A 15,755-nucleotide genomic window follows, 5' to 3' on the forward strand; every position below is an offset into this window, starting at 1 on the left:
TCTATCTACCATCTTTCGTGGGACGTTATTTGACTTTATATTGCACTAAACGTATCCTGTATCTGCACAAAGTGGACAGCTTGATTGTAATAGACACAAAATGTTGGAGTAACTCAGCGAGACTGGAGAGAAGGAATGGGTGACATTCGGGTCGAGCCCCTTCTTCAGACTGATCTGATTCAGACATCAGTCTGAAGAGGGGTCTCGATCCGAAACGTCACCCATTCCTTCTCTCCAGAGATGCTGCCTGTCCCGCTGAGTTACTCCGGCATTTTGTGTCTACCGTCGATTTAAACCAGCATCTGCAGTTCTTCCCACACAATAGGTGCAGGAGGAGGTCATTCGGCCCTTCGAGCCTGTACGCACCGCCATTCAATGTGATCATGGCTGATCATTCTCAATCAGTACCCCGTTCCTGCCCTCTCCCCATACCCCCTGACTCCGCTATCCTTAAGAGCTCTATCCAGATCTCTCTTGAATGCAAGAGCACAGCTCGATTGTAATCATGTAGTCTTTTCTTTGACTGGATAGCATGCAACAAAAAATATTTTTATTGTACATTGGCACATGAGAGTAAACTAAGCTAAATACAAGCAGTAAATGTCAAAAAAATATCGATTTTTATACATAGATAATATACATTAGAATTTACACAAATAAACTTTTTACAGCATATATTAACAAAATTCTTTATTCTTCCTCGTCCATTTTCCTATCGAGATCCGCCGAATCAATCGCCACCTCTTCGTAGTCCTTCTCTAGTGAAGCCAAATTTTCCCGCGCATCCTGGAACTCCCCCTCCTCCAGCCCCTCGCCCACGTACCAGTGGACAAAGGCCCGCTTGGCGTACATCTTGTCGAACTTGAGGTTGAGGCGGGTCCAGGCCATGGCGATGGCGGTGGAGTTGCTCAGCATGCAGACGGCGCGTTGCACCTTGGCCAGGTCGCCCCCCGGCACCACCGTCGGGGGCTGGTAGTTGATGCCCACCTGCGAGACCACAGAAGAGCAAACAAGGTAAATCAGCGGTCGAGCGGCTGCCTCACAGCACCAGAGACCTGGATTAGTTCCCGACCAAGGGTGCTGTGTGCATATTCTCCCAGTGATCTGCGTGGGTTTTCTTCGGGTGTTCCGGTTTCCTCCCACATTCATGTATGAAATCATGAGGGCAATAAAGGGGTGGCACAGCGGTAGAGTTGCTACCTTACAGTGAATGCAGTGCCAGGGACCCAGGTTCGATCCTGACTGTGGGTGATGTCTGTACGGAGTTTGTACGTTCTCCCCGTGGGATTCCTCCCACACTCCAAAGGCGTACAGGTTTGTAGGTTAATTGGCTTGGTAAATGTAAAAAATATTGTCCCGAGTGGGTATTGGATAGTGTTAGTGTGCGGGAATAGCTGGTCGGCACACATTTGGTGGGCGGAAAGGGCCTGTTTCCGCGCTGTATCTCTAAACTAAACTAAATCGGGTAGATGCACAGAATCTCTTGGCCAGAGGAGGGGAAGCGAGGACCAGAGGAGACAGGTTGAAGGTGAAGGGGAAAAGATTGAACGGGAATCTGAGGGGTAATTTTTTCCACACAAAAGGTGGTGGGTGTATGCAACAGGCTGCCCTATGAGGTCGTAGAGGCTGGGACTGTCCCAACATTTAAATGCAGGCAGGTGGGAGTAGTGTAGCTGGAACATGTTGACCGGTGTGGGCACGTTGGGCCAAAGGGCCTGTTTCCACACTGTATCACTCTATGACTGTATTCCATAGACGTAAGTTAATTGGCTGCTAAAATTGCCCCTAGTGTCTAGGATAGAAGCAATGAATGGGCGATCACTGGTCAGCATGGACCTGATGGGCCGAAGGGCCAGTTTCCACGCTGTATCTCTAATCTAAACTATCTCGAACCATCTCAAGAAACTCTAAACGATAACTAGTCAAAAACGCCATAATCGTGTTCAAGTTACAAGATCTCATGTTTCGAGGAGTGCGCTGGATTTGCAACAGATATCATAGATACATAGAAAATAGGAGCAGGTGTAGGCCATTCAACACTGTGAGCCAGCACCGTCATTCAATAGGATCACGGTTGATCATCCAGAATCAGTACCTCGTTCCTGCTTTCTCCCCATATCCCTTGATTCCGTTAGCCCAAAGAACAATTATCCAACTCTCTTGAATACTAAAAGGGATATATAGAAACAGAGAAAATAGGTGCAGGAGGAGGCCATTTAGGCCTTCGAGCCAACACCGCCATTCATTGTGATCATCCACAATCAGTAACCTGTGCCTGCTGTAATGTCCTCGGTAAGACCCTGTTGTGGCTAGCACAATGAATATACGCCCGACATCTTGTAAGAACATTTTATTACTGATCCTTCACCAGGAAAGCTCTAGAAGGTCACCTGACCTCAGTCACAAGGCACAAGCCCATTGGCCCTAGAAGGTCACCTGACCTCAGTCACAAGGCACAAGCCCATTGGCCAGCTTCTGCTCCTGGCATTTATATTACATATACATCACACCTGCCTTCTCCCCATATCCCTTGATTCCACTAGCCACTAGAGCTCTATCTAACCCTCTTTTAAAGTCATCCAGTGAATTGGCCTCCACTGCCTTCTGTGCAGAGAATTCCACAAATTCACAACTCACTGGGTGAAAACGTTTTTTCTCATCTCAGTGAGAAAAATGGCCTCCCCTTTATTCTTAAGATTGTGTGGCCCCTGGTTCTGGACTCCCCCAACATTGGGAACATTTTTCCTGCATCTAGCTTGTCCAGTCCTTTCATAATTTAAGATGTCTCTTTAACAGGCATGTGAGTGAGGTAAAAAAAAAAGAGGAAACGAGTCTATAACCCTGTTTTAATTAATTTAGTTGTACTTAAATTTAATATTCACTCATTACAATATAGACAATAGACAATAGGTGCAGGAGGAGGCCATTCGGCCCTTCGAGCCTGTATGCACCGCCATTCAATGTGATCATGGCTGATCATTCTCAATCAGTACCCCGTTCCTGCTTTCTCCACAAACCCCCTGACTCTGCTATCCTTAAGAGCTCTATCTAGCTCTCTCTTGAATGTATTCAGAGAATTGGCCTCCACTGCTTCTGAGGCAGAGAATTCCACAGATTCACAACTCTGACTGAAAAAGTTTTTCCTCATCTCTGTTCTAAATGGCCGACCCCTTATTCTTAAACTGTGGCCCCTGGTTCTGGACTCCCCCAACATTGGGAACATGTTTCCTGCCTCTAATGTGTCCAACCCCTTAATAATCTTATACGTTTCGATAAGATCCCCTCTCATCCTTCTAAATTCCAGTGTATACAAGTCGCTCCAGTCTTCCACCACTGAATTCCTGGCACTCTTGGTTCCAGAGCTTTGCTGGTTTATCCAGCAGGCCAAGGAAGTTGGCTATGGGGATAGATTTGTTGGCTCCAGCTGGGCTGGAGTTCCAGAGCCCCGGCCGCTGGTTGCAAATTCAACCCACCGATCGGCCATGGAAGTCCCGATGAGGTCGAGATTGGCTGCCTTGCCCAACCTAGGTGCCACATTTCCGGGGAGACTTCCAATGCGCGCCTGCTTTAAGATCCCCTCTCGTCCTTCTAAACTCCAGTGAATACAAGCCGAGACTTTCCAATCTTTCCACAAAATGAGGAAAACGTTGTTTTAAAAAGCGCAGATAGTAGATATATATGGAGACACAAGAGATTGCAGATATTGGAATCCAGAGCAGCCCTCGGCATTTAGTGGCAATTCTAGAGCATGGCTGTTAACTCTGTTTTTGACTTACCTGTGCTAGACTTTGGAAGATACAGACTTTAGAGATACAGCACGGAAACAGGCTTGTGACTCACAGAGACCACGCTGATCAGCGATCAGCCCGTACACTCGCACTGTCCGACACATAAGGGACAATTTACAATTTTACCGAAGCCACGTATGTACGTTCCCCCTGTGTCCAAGTGCGTGATCATAAAGTCATAAGGAATCGGAGCAGAATTAGGCCATTCGGCCCATCAAGTCCACTCTGCCTTCCAATCACGGCTGATCTATCACTTGCTCCTAACCCCATTCTCCTGCCTTTTTCCCTGACACCCGCACCAATCAAGAAACTATCTATCTATGACGTAAAAATATCCACTGACTTGTGGCCTCCACAGCCTTCTGTGGCAAAGAATCCCACAGATTCACCGCCCTCTGATCAAAGAAATGTCTCCTCATCTCCATCCTAAAAGAGCATCCTTTAATTCTGAGGCTACGACCTCTATTCCTAGACTCCCCCACTAGTGAAACATCCTCTCCACATCCACTCTATCCAAGCCTTTCACTATTATTTATGTTTCAATCAGGTCTCCCCTCATCCTTCTAAACTCCAACGAGTGCAGGCCCAGTGCCGACGAACGCACATCATCGGTTAACCTACTTATTATCCTGCGATCATTCTTGTAAACCTCCTCTGGACCCTCTCCAGAGCCAACACGCCCTTCCTCAGATATGGGGCCCCAAATTGCACACAATGTTCCAATTGTGGCTTATCGAGCCTCAACATTACATCCCTGTTTTTGTACACAAGCCCTGTTGAAATAAATGCCGGCATGGAATTTGCTTTCATTACTACCGATAACCATGCTCCGGATTCCTCCCACACTCCAAAGACGTTCAGGTTTGTATGTGTGTATGGGATTCACCTTAGACAGCTGAGGAAATTCAGAGTGTCTCTGAGGATCCTTCATTGCTTCTACTATGGGGCTGTAGAGAGCATCCTGTCCGGCAACATCACAGTCTGGTTTGGGAACAGCTCTGCCCAGGACAGGAAGGCCCTGCAGAGAGTAGTGCGCTCAGCAGAACGCACCATGGGAACTACACTCGCCCCCCTGCAGGACCTATACATCAGGAGGTGCAGATCGAGAGCAAGCAAGATTATAAGGGACCCCTGCCACCCCAGCAACGGACTGTTCCAGATGCACGGTCAGGCAAACGCCTCCGCTGTCACGCTGTGAAAACGGAGAGGATGAGACAGAGTTTCTTCCCACAGGCCATCTGGACTGTTAACATTTATAACTCCAGGGACTACATTTTGTCTTCTCTATATTAACTTTATTCATATGCTGTAACTGTAATTCTTTTTTGTGCACAATCCGCAGGCATTGCCACTTTCATTTCACTGCACAACGTGTATGTGTATGTGACAAATAAACTTGACTTGACTTGACTTGTTGGGCTGAAGGGCCTGTATCCACACACGATCTCTGATGCAAGCTAACGTTGGTCTTTGCATCATGTTTGCCACAGACATTGCGGACTAAAGGAACAATGCCTGTGCCGGAATGTTCTACATTCAAATTTCCTCAAACTCAATTGCAACAAATCTGAAATCATCATCATTGGTCCAAAAACGCTCACCAAATCCACCCAAAACTTCATCCTCAACATTGATGGTCTCCCAGTATCCACGTCCCCTCACATCCAGAATCTTGGAATCATCTTTGATCAAACCCTCTCCTTCGACAAACACATCAAACACATCACAAAGACAGCCTTCTTCCACCTCAAAAACATTGTCCGTCTCCGTCCATCCCTCTCCTCTACAGCTGCAGAAACCCTCATCCACGCCTTCATCACCTCCCGTCTGGACTACTGCAACAGCCTCCTCTATGGCGCACCCTCAAAAATCATCAGTAAACTTCAATACATTCAAAACTCCGCTGCCCTTCTACTCACCCACACCCCGATCCGTGACCATATCAACCCCGTCCTTACAAACTCCACTGGCTCCCCATCCCCCAGAGAATCCAGTACAAAATCCTCCTCATAACCTACAAAGCTCTCCATAACCTGGCCCCATCCTACCTGAACGACCTCCTCCACAGGCACACTCCCACCTGCACCCTCCGCTTTGCTGCTGCCAATCTCCTATCCCCCCACATCCGGACCAAACTCAGATCCTGGGGGGACAGGGCTTTCTCCATCGCTGCTCCCACCCTATGGAACTCACTACCCCAAACTGTTAGAGACTCCTCCACACTCACCACATTCAAAACATCGCTGAAGTCTCACCTGTTCAGTACTGTCTTCAACCACTGAAGGTCACCTCACCTTCTGTCTCCTTTCTCTGTTCGTTTACTTATTTACTTATTTATCTATTTATTCATTTCACTATGTTCTCTAAATCTCTGTAAAGCGTCTTTGAGTATATGAAAAGCGCTATATAAATGTAATGCATTATTACATTCAGGAAACCTCTGTTTGGCCGGCACACAGTGGTTCACACCGCCAGAGACCCCGGATTAATCCTGATTATGGGGTCGGAATATGTGTGGAATTTACATGGTCTCCTTGTGATAGCGTGGGCTCACTCCAGATGTGACAGTAAAGTCTAAAAGCTTGAAAGACGTTTGGACAGGTACAGGAAAGATTTAGAGGGATATGGGCTGTCACGCTGGTGCAACGGTCGAGTTGCTGCCTTACAGCGCTTGCAGCACCGGAGACCCGGGTTTGATCCTGACTACGGGTGCTGTCTGTACGGAGTTTGTACGTTTGTACGTTTTCCCCCTTGACCGTGCTGGGTTTTCTCCGAGATTGTCGGTTTAGACAATAGACAATAGGTGCAGGAGGAGGCCATTCGGCCCTACGAGCCAGCACCGCCATTCAATGTGATCATGGCTGATCATTCTCAATCAGTACCCCGATCCTGCCCTCTCCCCATACCCCCTGACTCCGCTATCCTTAAGAGCTCTATCCAGCTCTCTCTTGAATGCATTCACAGAATTGGCCTCCACTGCCTTCGGAGGCAGAGAATTCCACAGATTCACAACTCTCTGACTGAAAAGGTTTTTCCTCATCACAGTTCTAAATGGCCTACCACTTATTCTTAAACTGTGGCCCCTTGTTCTGGACTCCCCCAACATTGGGAACATGTTTCCTGCCTCTAACGAGTCCAACCCCTTAATAATCTTATACGTTTCGATAAGATCTCCTCTCATCCTTCTAAATTCCAGTGTATACAAGCCTAGTCGCTCCAGTCTTTCAACATATGAAAGTCCCGCCATTCCGGGAATTAACCTAGTAAACCTACGCTGCACGCCCTCAATAGCAAGAATATCCTTCCTCAAATTTGGAGACCAAAACTGCACACAGTATTCCTGGTGCGGTCTCACTAGGGCCCTGTACAACTGCAGAAGGACCTCTTTGCTCATATACTCAACTCCTCTTGTTATGAAGGCCAACATTTCCATTGGTTTCCTCCAAACTCTCCAAAGACGAACAGGTTTGTAGGTTAATTGGCTTGGTAAACGTAAAAAAATTGTCCGTACTGTGTGCAGTATACTGTTAATATGTGGGGATCGCTGGTCGGCGCGGACCCGGTGGGCCGAAGGGCCTGTTTCCGCGCTGTATGTCTAAACTAAAGTAAAACGCAGATGAGGTGGAACTGGTGTGGATCGGTCATCTCGGTTGGCATGGGCAAGTTGGGAAAGGGCCTATTTCCATACTGTATTACTTTGAATATGAAAGGCACAGAGGGAAAATAATTTGGAGAAAGAGTGGGGTGGGATTTACTTTAGTTTAGTTTAGAGATACAGCGCGGAAACAGGCCCTTTGGCCAACTGAGCCCGCACCGACCAGCGATCCCTGCACACTACCCTACGGAACAATTTTACATTTACAATTAACCTACAAACCTGAACATCTTTGGAGTGTGGGAGGAAACCGAAGATCTCGGAGAAAACCCACACAGGTCACGGGGAGAACGTACAAACTCCGACAAGACAAGTACCTGTTGTCAGGATCACATCTGCGCCACTGAGACTAAAATTAAAATTGCATCTGCCATTCCCGAAAATCTGATCTCCGAGCGACGTCAAAAACCGGATGTTCGGAAACTTTAATCCGTGCTCCCTGTCCCCTTGGATGCGCAGGGAATGGAGGGATATGGATCACATACAGGCAGAGGAGATGAGTTTAATCCTGTAGGAGTGAGCTGCAGCTGCTGGTTTAAATCGAAGACAGATACAAAATGCTGGAGTGACTCAGCGGGAAAGCAGCATCACGGGAGAGAAAGAATGGATGACGTTTCGGGTCGAGACGTCTGAGGAAAGGTCACCCATTCATTTTCTCCAGAGATGCTGCCTGTCCTGCTGAGTTACTCCAGCATATTGTGTCCATCTTCAGTTTAATCCTGCGTGGATTTAGAGACACAGAGGTGAAACGGGCCCTTCCGGCCCACTGGGTCAGCGCCGACTAGCGATCCCTTCACCTTTAACACTATCCTATACCCACTAGGGATAATTATTTTTTCATTTTACCAAGCCAATTATCCTACAAACCTGTACGTCTTTGGAGTGTGGGAGGAAACCGAAGATGTCGGGGAAAACCGACGCAGGTCACGGGGAGAACGTACAAACTCCGTACAGACAGCGCCCGCAGTCGGAATCGAACCCGGGTCTCCGGCGCTGCATTCGCTCTAAGGCAGCAACTCTACCTCTATGCCACCGTGCCGCCCACAAGATTGACCTGCAGATATAGACAATAGGTGCAGGAGGAGGCCATTCGGCCCTTCGAGCCAGCACCGCCATTCAATGTGATCATGGCTGATCGTTCTCAATCAGTACCCCGTTCCTGCCTTCTCCCCATACCCCCTGACTCCGCTATCCTTAAGAGCTCTATCCAGCTCTCTCTTGAATGCATTCAGAAAATTGGCCTCCACTGCCTTCTGAGGCAGAGAATTCCACAGATTCACAACTCTCTGACTGAAAAAGTTTTTCCTCATCTCAGTTCTAAATGGCCTACCCTTATTCTTAAACTGTGGCCCCTTGTTCTGGACTCCCCCAACATTGGGAACATGTTTCCTGCCTCGAACGTGTCCAACCCCTTAATAATCTTATACGTTTCGATATAATCTTATACGTTTTGGCATGGACCCAAATATCACCCCCGTAATGCCGTGGTGAATCTAGGAGCCGCTCACCTTGAACCCGGTCGGGCACCAGTCCACGAAGGCGATGTTACGCTTGGTCTTGATGGAGGCGATGGCGGCGTTGACGTCCTTGGGCACCACGTCCCCGCGGTAGAGCATGCAGCATGCCATGTACTTGCCCATGCGCGGGTCGCACTTCACCATCTGGTTGGCCGGCTCGAAGCAGGCGTTGGTGATCTCGGCGACGGTCAGCTGCTCGTGGAACGCCTTCTCGGCCGAGATCAGCGGGGCGTAGCACAGCATCGGGAAGTGGATGCGCGGGTAGGGGACCAGGTTGGTCTGGAACTCCACCAGGTCCACGTTGAGGGCGCCGTCGAAGCGCAGCGAGGCGGTGATGGACGACACCATCTGCCCCAGCAGGCGGTTGAGGTTGGTGTAGGTGGGGCGCTCGATGTCCAGTCTCCGCCGGCAGATGTCGTAGACGGCCTCGTTGTCGAACATGAAGGCGCAGTCGGAGTGCTCCAGGGTGCAGTGGGTGACCAGCACCGCGTTGTAGGGCTCGACTACGGCGGTGGAGATCTGGGGCGCCGGGTAGACGGCAAACTCCAGCTTGGTCTTCTTGCCATAGTCGAGGGAGAGCCTCTCCATGAGGAGGGAGGTGAATCCCGAGCCGGTGCCGCCGCCGAAACTGTGGAAGATGAGGAACCCCTGGAGTCCCGTGCACTGGTCGGCCTGAGAAAGGGAAGCGGAAATCATGAACAGAATACAAACCGTTATAGACAATAGACAACCTCCTTTCTCCTCCCAAATTTGGGATATGCAGCCCCGAAGGTAGACACAAAATGCTGGAGTATCTCAGCGGGTCAGGCAGCATCTCGGGAGAGAAGGAATACGTGACGTTTCGGGTCGAGACCCTTCTTCAGTCACGGGGAGAACGTACTGAAGAAGGGTCTCGACCCGAAACGTCACCCATTCCTTCTCTCCCGAAGTGCTGCCTGACCCGCTGAGTTACTCCAGCAGTTTGTGTCAACCGTCGAATTTAACCAGTATCTGCAGTTTTTTTCCTTTTGAGGCGGAAGGTGCGGGAAGGAACTGCAGATGCTGGTTTAAACCGAAGATGGCACGGTGGCGCAGCGGTAGAGTTGCTGCCTTACAGCGAATGTAGCGCCGGAGACTCAGATTCGATCCTGACTACGGGCGCCGTCTGTACGGAGTTTGTACGTTCTCCCCGTGACCTGCGTGGGTTTTCTCCGAGATAGTCGGTTTCCTCCCACACTCCAAAGATGTGCAGGTATGTAGGTTAATTGGCTGGCTAAATGTAAAAATTGTCCCTAGTATGTGTAGGATAGTGTTAATGTGCGGGGATCGCTGGGCGGCGCGGATTCGGTGGGCCGAAGGGCCTGTTTCCGCGCTGTATCTCTAAATTTAAAAAAATCAAAATGCTGGCGTAACTCAGCGGGACAGGCAGCATCTCTGGAGAAACAGCACCTCATATTTTGCTTGGGCAGTCGACAACCTAGCGGAATGAATAATGATTTCTCTAACTTCAAATAACCCTTGCTTTCCCTCTCTCTCCGTCCCCACCACACCCTCGATCTCCGACTAGTTTCACTGTCCGAATTAATTTTGCTGATTGTATGCCTTGGTGTCACCTTCCCCTCAAGTCAAGTCAAGTCAATTTTATTTGTCACATACACATACACAATGTGCAGTGAAATGAAGGTGGCAATGCCTGCGGATTGTGCACAAAAAAGAATTACAGTTACAGCATATAAACAAAGTTAATAAGTTACTATAGTGTAGACAAAAAATTTAGTCTCTGGGGTTATAAAAGTTGACAGTCCTGATGGCCTGTGGGAAGAAACTCCGTCTCATCCTCTCCGCTTTCACAACGTGACAGCGGAGGCGTTTGCCTGATCGTAGCAGCTGGAACAGTCCGTTACTGGGGTGGTAGGGGTCCCTCATGATCTTGCTTGCTCTGGATCTGCACCTCCTGATGTATAGGTCCTGCAGGGGGACGAGTGTAGTTCCCATGGTGCGTTCTGCCGAACGCACTACTCTCTGCAGGGCCATCCTGTCCTGGGCAGAGCTGTTCCCAAACCAGACTGTAATGTTGCCGGACAGGATGCTCTCTACAGCCCCAGAGTAGAAGCAATGAAGAGACACTCTGAATTTCCTCAGTTGTCTAAGGTGGTAAAGGCGCTGCTTTGCCTTACCTACCAGTGCGGCAATGTGCGTTGCCCACGTCAGATCCTCTGCTAACAATCAACCATTCTACGTTTCCTTGAGCACCGTCTGCTTTGATCTTTCGTTCTCACACCTTGCCCTTCCCAAGTTGAGGAAGGACATCCTTGCTATTGAGGTGGTGCAGCGTAGGTTCACCAGGTTAATCCCCGGGATGGTGGGACTGTCATACGAGGAAGGATTGGAAAGACTGGGCTTGTATTCAATGGAGTTTAGAAGGATGAGAGGGGGATCTTATAGAAACGTATAAAATTTATAAAAGGCCTGGACAAGCTAGATGCAAGAAAAATGTTCCCAATGTTGGGGGAGTCCAGAACCAGGGGCCACATTCTCAGAATAAAAGGAGGCCATTTAAAACTGTGATGCAAAAAAACTTTTTCACTCAGAGAGTTGTGAATTTGTGGAATTCTCCGCCACAGAGGGCAGTGGTGGCCAATTCACTGGATGGATTTAAAAGAGAGTTAGATAGAGCTCGAGGGGCCAGCGGAATCAAGGGATATGTGGAGAAGGCAGGAACGGGTTACTGATTTCGGATGATCAGCCATGATCACAATGAATGGTGGTGCTGGCTAGAAGGGCCAAATGGCCTCCTCCTGCACCTATTTTCTGTATCTCTCGTCTCCCTGACTCTCAGTCTGAAGAAGGATCTCGACCCGAAACGTCACTCATTCCTTCTCTCCAGAGATGCTGCCTGTCCCGCTGAGTTACTCCAGCATTTAGTGTCTATCTTCCCTCCAAGGCCGAACAGACTTTAGAGATACTGTGTGGGAACAGGGCCTTCGGCCCGCGCCGACCAGCGATCACCCTGCACGTTAGCACTATCCGACACACACCAGGGACAATTTAATTTTACCAAAGCCAATTATTCTACAAATCTATACGTCTTTGGAGCGTGGGAGGAAACCAGAGTGCCCGGAGAAAACCCGCGTGGTCACGGGGAGAACGTGCAAACTCTGTACAGGCAGCACCCGTAGTCAGGGTCAAACCCAGGTCTGTGGCGCTGAGAGGCAGCAACTCCACCGTTGCAGCACTGTGCCTCTCTGGTCGAGCTGCTGCCTCACAGTGGCACCATCTTGACCTCGGGTACTGTCTCTGTGGAGCTGGCACATTCTCCCTGTGTCCGCGCGGGGCTTTCTCCGGGTGCTCCCTCAACTTCAAGTAAATTGGCATCTGCAAATGTGCCAAACAGAGACAGCAACCAGGACTGCTTGTGTGTGTCACCCTGGTGCCATCTTTCTGTTAAGCACTTGGATGGGTGCGATGTGGAATTCTTTGCCACAGAAGGATGCTGAGGCCATCAGTGGATATTTTTAAGGCAGAGATAGATAGGTTTTTGATTAGCGCAGGCATCAGAGGTTATGGGGAGAAGGAAGGAGAATGAGGTTAGGAGGGAGAGATAGATCAGCCGTGACTGAATGGCGGAGTAGACTTGATGGGCCTAATTCTATCCCAATCACTTATGACCAGATTACAGCAGTGAATCCACACTGCAGGTTCAGTGTCTGGGCACAACCTACCAGCTTCCGGATGCGATCCAGGACCAGGTCCACGATCTCCTTGCCGATGGTGCAGTGGCCCCGGGCGTAGTTATTAGCCGCGTCCTCCTTGCCGGTGATGAGCTGCTCGGGGTGGAAGAGCTGCCGGTAGGTGCCCGTCCGCACCTCGTCTACAGAGGGAGTTGGGGGGGGGGGGGTGAGAACGGAAATTTCAGTAACTGAGCAACTCCGTTCCATCACTGAAGATGGCCACAAAGTGCTGGAGTAACTCAGCAGGACAGACAATAGACAGTAGGCAATAGATGCAAGAGGAGGCCATTCGGCCCTTCCCACACCTCAAAGACATGCAGGTTTGTAGGTTAATTGGCCTCGGTAAAATTGTAAACTGCCCCTAGTGTGCAGGATAGTTAGTGTGCGGGGATCGCTGGTCGGCGCGGACTCGGTGGGGAAGGGCCTGTTTCCGCGATGTATCCCCAAACTAAACTAGTGTGTGAACGGGCGATCGCTGGTCGGCGTGGACTCGGTGGGCTGAATGGCCTGTTTCCGCGCTGTATCTCTGAACTAAACTAGTGTGTGAACGGGTGATTGATAGTCGGCACGGACTCGGTTAGCCAAAGGGCTCCGGTTAGAACGGACATGAGGAAAAACTTTTTCAGTCAGAGAGTTGTAAATCTGTGGAATTCACTGCCGCAGAAGGCAGTGGAGGCCAAGTCTCTGAATGCATCCAAGAGAGAGCTAGATAGAGCTCTTAATCAATAAAATGGCGGCGCTGCCCTAGCAGCTGCGGCTCACCTGCGGTCCATTTGTCTTTGTGTTTTTGTTGTTTTTTTTTTGTCTTAATTGTAGTTGTGATGTGGTGTTTTTGTGTTTGTGTACTATGTGTGTATGTGGGGGGGAGGGGGGGAACTGTAACATTGTAAATATGTGTCCCTTCCGAACGGAGACCCGACCTTTGTTTTCTGGGCCGTGTCTCCGTTCCTGCTGCGGCCTACCATCGGCCCAACTCCTGGAGCTGTCGGCCTCCAGGGCTCTGGTTCGCAGAGCCCGCGGATCGGACTTACCATCACCGGAGCCGGCCGTCTTCGGAGGCTGCGGGTGCGGCTGCGACTCGCCTTAGGCTCGGGCCGCGTGGATGCCGACATCGGGAGCTCCGGCAGCGGCAGCGTGTTCGCCCGCCCCGGATCGCGGGGCTTGGGTCGAGGACATTTCACCGTCCGGTGCGGCCTAAGATGGCCGCGGGATATTTCTCTGCTGGGCGGGGGCTTCAATGTCGGGAGCCACGACCGCCCCGACGTGCAACAACAGCGGCAGCGACAGCGTGTTCGCCCACCCCGGATCGGACTTATCATCAGCGGAGCCGGCCGTCTTCGGAGGCTGCGGGAGCGGCTGCGACGCGCCTTAGGCTTGGCCCGCTGTGGACCGTCCGGTGCGGCCTGCAACCACAACAATCTGACTGCGGGCGAGGACAGCAGGAGAAGGGAAAGACATTGTGGCCTTCCATCACAGTGAGGAGAGAGAGGACTGGAGGAGACTCACTGTGATGGATGTTTCTTTGATGGATGTTTCTTTTTTGTGTGTTTTTGGGGTTGGGTAATTTGAGTGCCTATTTAATGCTTTTATTGTTGGACTGTGTTTTTGGGGGTTTTGGGGTTGTGTAATTTGAATGCATATTTAATGCTTTTATTGTTGGGCTGTGTTTTGGGGGTTTTTGGGGTTGTGTAATTTGAATGCCTATTTAATGCTTTTATTGTTGGACTGTGTTTTGGGGGTTTTTTGGGGTTGTGTAATTTTAATGCTTATTTAATGCTTTTATTGTTGGACTGTGGGTGACTGAATTTCGTCCAATATTGGATGACAAATAAAGCTATCTTGAATCTTGAATCTTGAGTCAGGGGGTATGGGGAGAAGGCAGGAACGGGGTACTGATTGAGAATGATCAGCAATGATCACATTGAATGGTGGTGCTGGCTCAAAGGGCCAAATGTCTATTACAATAAACTGTTACAATTTGTTTCGTTGGGTTGTTGTTGTTTAAATTAATTAAATTATTGCATCGTATGGGAGGCGCATTCCCAATCTCGTTGTACCCCTGTGCAATGACAATAAAGATATATTGTATTGTATTGTATTCGATCACCTATTGTCTATTGGGCCTGTTTCCGCGCTGTATCTCTGAACTAAACTAGTGTGTGAACAGGTGATTGATGGTCGGCGCGGACTCGGCGGGCCGAAGGGCCTGCTTCCGCGCCGTATCTCTAAACTAAATACAGTTGAATGCAACTGTGCTGCCAATAGACAATAGGTGCAGGAGGAGGCCATTCGGCCCTTCGAGCCTGTACGCACCGCCATTCAATGTGATCATGGCTGATCATTCTCAATCAGTACCCCGTTCCTGCCTTCACCCCATACCCCCTGACTCCGCTATCCTTAAGAGCTCTATCTAGCTCTCTCTTGAATGCATTCAGAGAATTGACCTCCACTGCCTTCTGAGGCAGAGAATTCCACAGATTCACAACTCTCTGACTGAAAATGTTTTTCCTCATCTCAGTTCTAAATGGCCGACCCCTTATTCTTAAACTGTGTGTGGCCCCTTGTTCTGGACTCCCCCAACATTGGGAACATGTTTCCTGCCTCTAACGTGTCCAACCCCTTAATAATCTTCTACGTTTCGATCAAAGTCAACGATGGAGCGGAGAAAACGTGAGCAGCCAGTCGCTTACCGATCACCGTGGGCTCCAGATCGAGGAAGACGGCCCGTGGGACGTGCTTGCCCGCCCCCGTCTCGCTGAAGAAGGTGGTGAAGGAGTCGTCGCCGGAACCGATGGTCTTGTCGTTGGGCATCTGTCCATCCGGCTGGATCCCGTGCTCCAGGCAATACAGCTCCCAGCAAGCGTTGCCGATCTGGCACCCGGCCTGGCCGATGTGGATGGAGAGACACTCGCGCTGGTGCGGGGAGAGGAGCGGCTCGTTATTCACGCCGGGACACCAGCAACCTTGGTTTGCCTTTTACACGCAGAAAGTGTCCCTCTTCTCAGACAAGGAGACAAAACCGCACACCATGCGAGAATGATCCCAGGAATGAGTGGGTTAACCTATGACGAGCATGAGACCGCAC

General features: G+C 49.9%; 1 protein-coding gene across 1 annotated transcript; it reads right to left on the minus strand.

Moving 5' to 3' along the window:
• Window positions 1-690: 690 nt before the first annotated feature.
• Window positions 691-15,481, minus strand: LOC144611263 (tubulin alpha-1 chain-like). Its single transcript, XM_078430304.1, has 4 exons — window positions 15,361-15,481; window positions 12,662-12,810; window positions 8,952-9,632; window positions 691-987 (listed from the first exon to the last, which is right to left on the minus strand). The coding sequence occupies exons 1-4, from the start codon at window positions 15,479-15,481 to the stop codon at window positions 691-693; spliced, it is 1,248 nt and encodes a 415-aa protein (XP_078286430.1).
• Between the last annotated feature and the right edge of the window lie 274 nt (window positions 15,482-15,755).

Source organism: Rhinoraja longicauda, chromosome 39 (genome assembly GCF_053455715.1).
Source record: "Rhinoraja longicauda isolate Sanriku21f chromosome 39, sRhiLon1.1, whole genome shotgun sequence".
NCBI classification, from domain to species: Eukaryota; Metazoa; Chordata; class Chondrichthyes; order Rajiformes; family Arhynchobatidae; genus Rhinoraja; species Rhinoraja longicauda.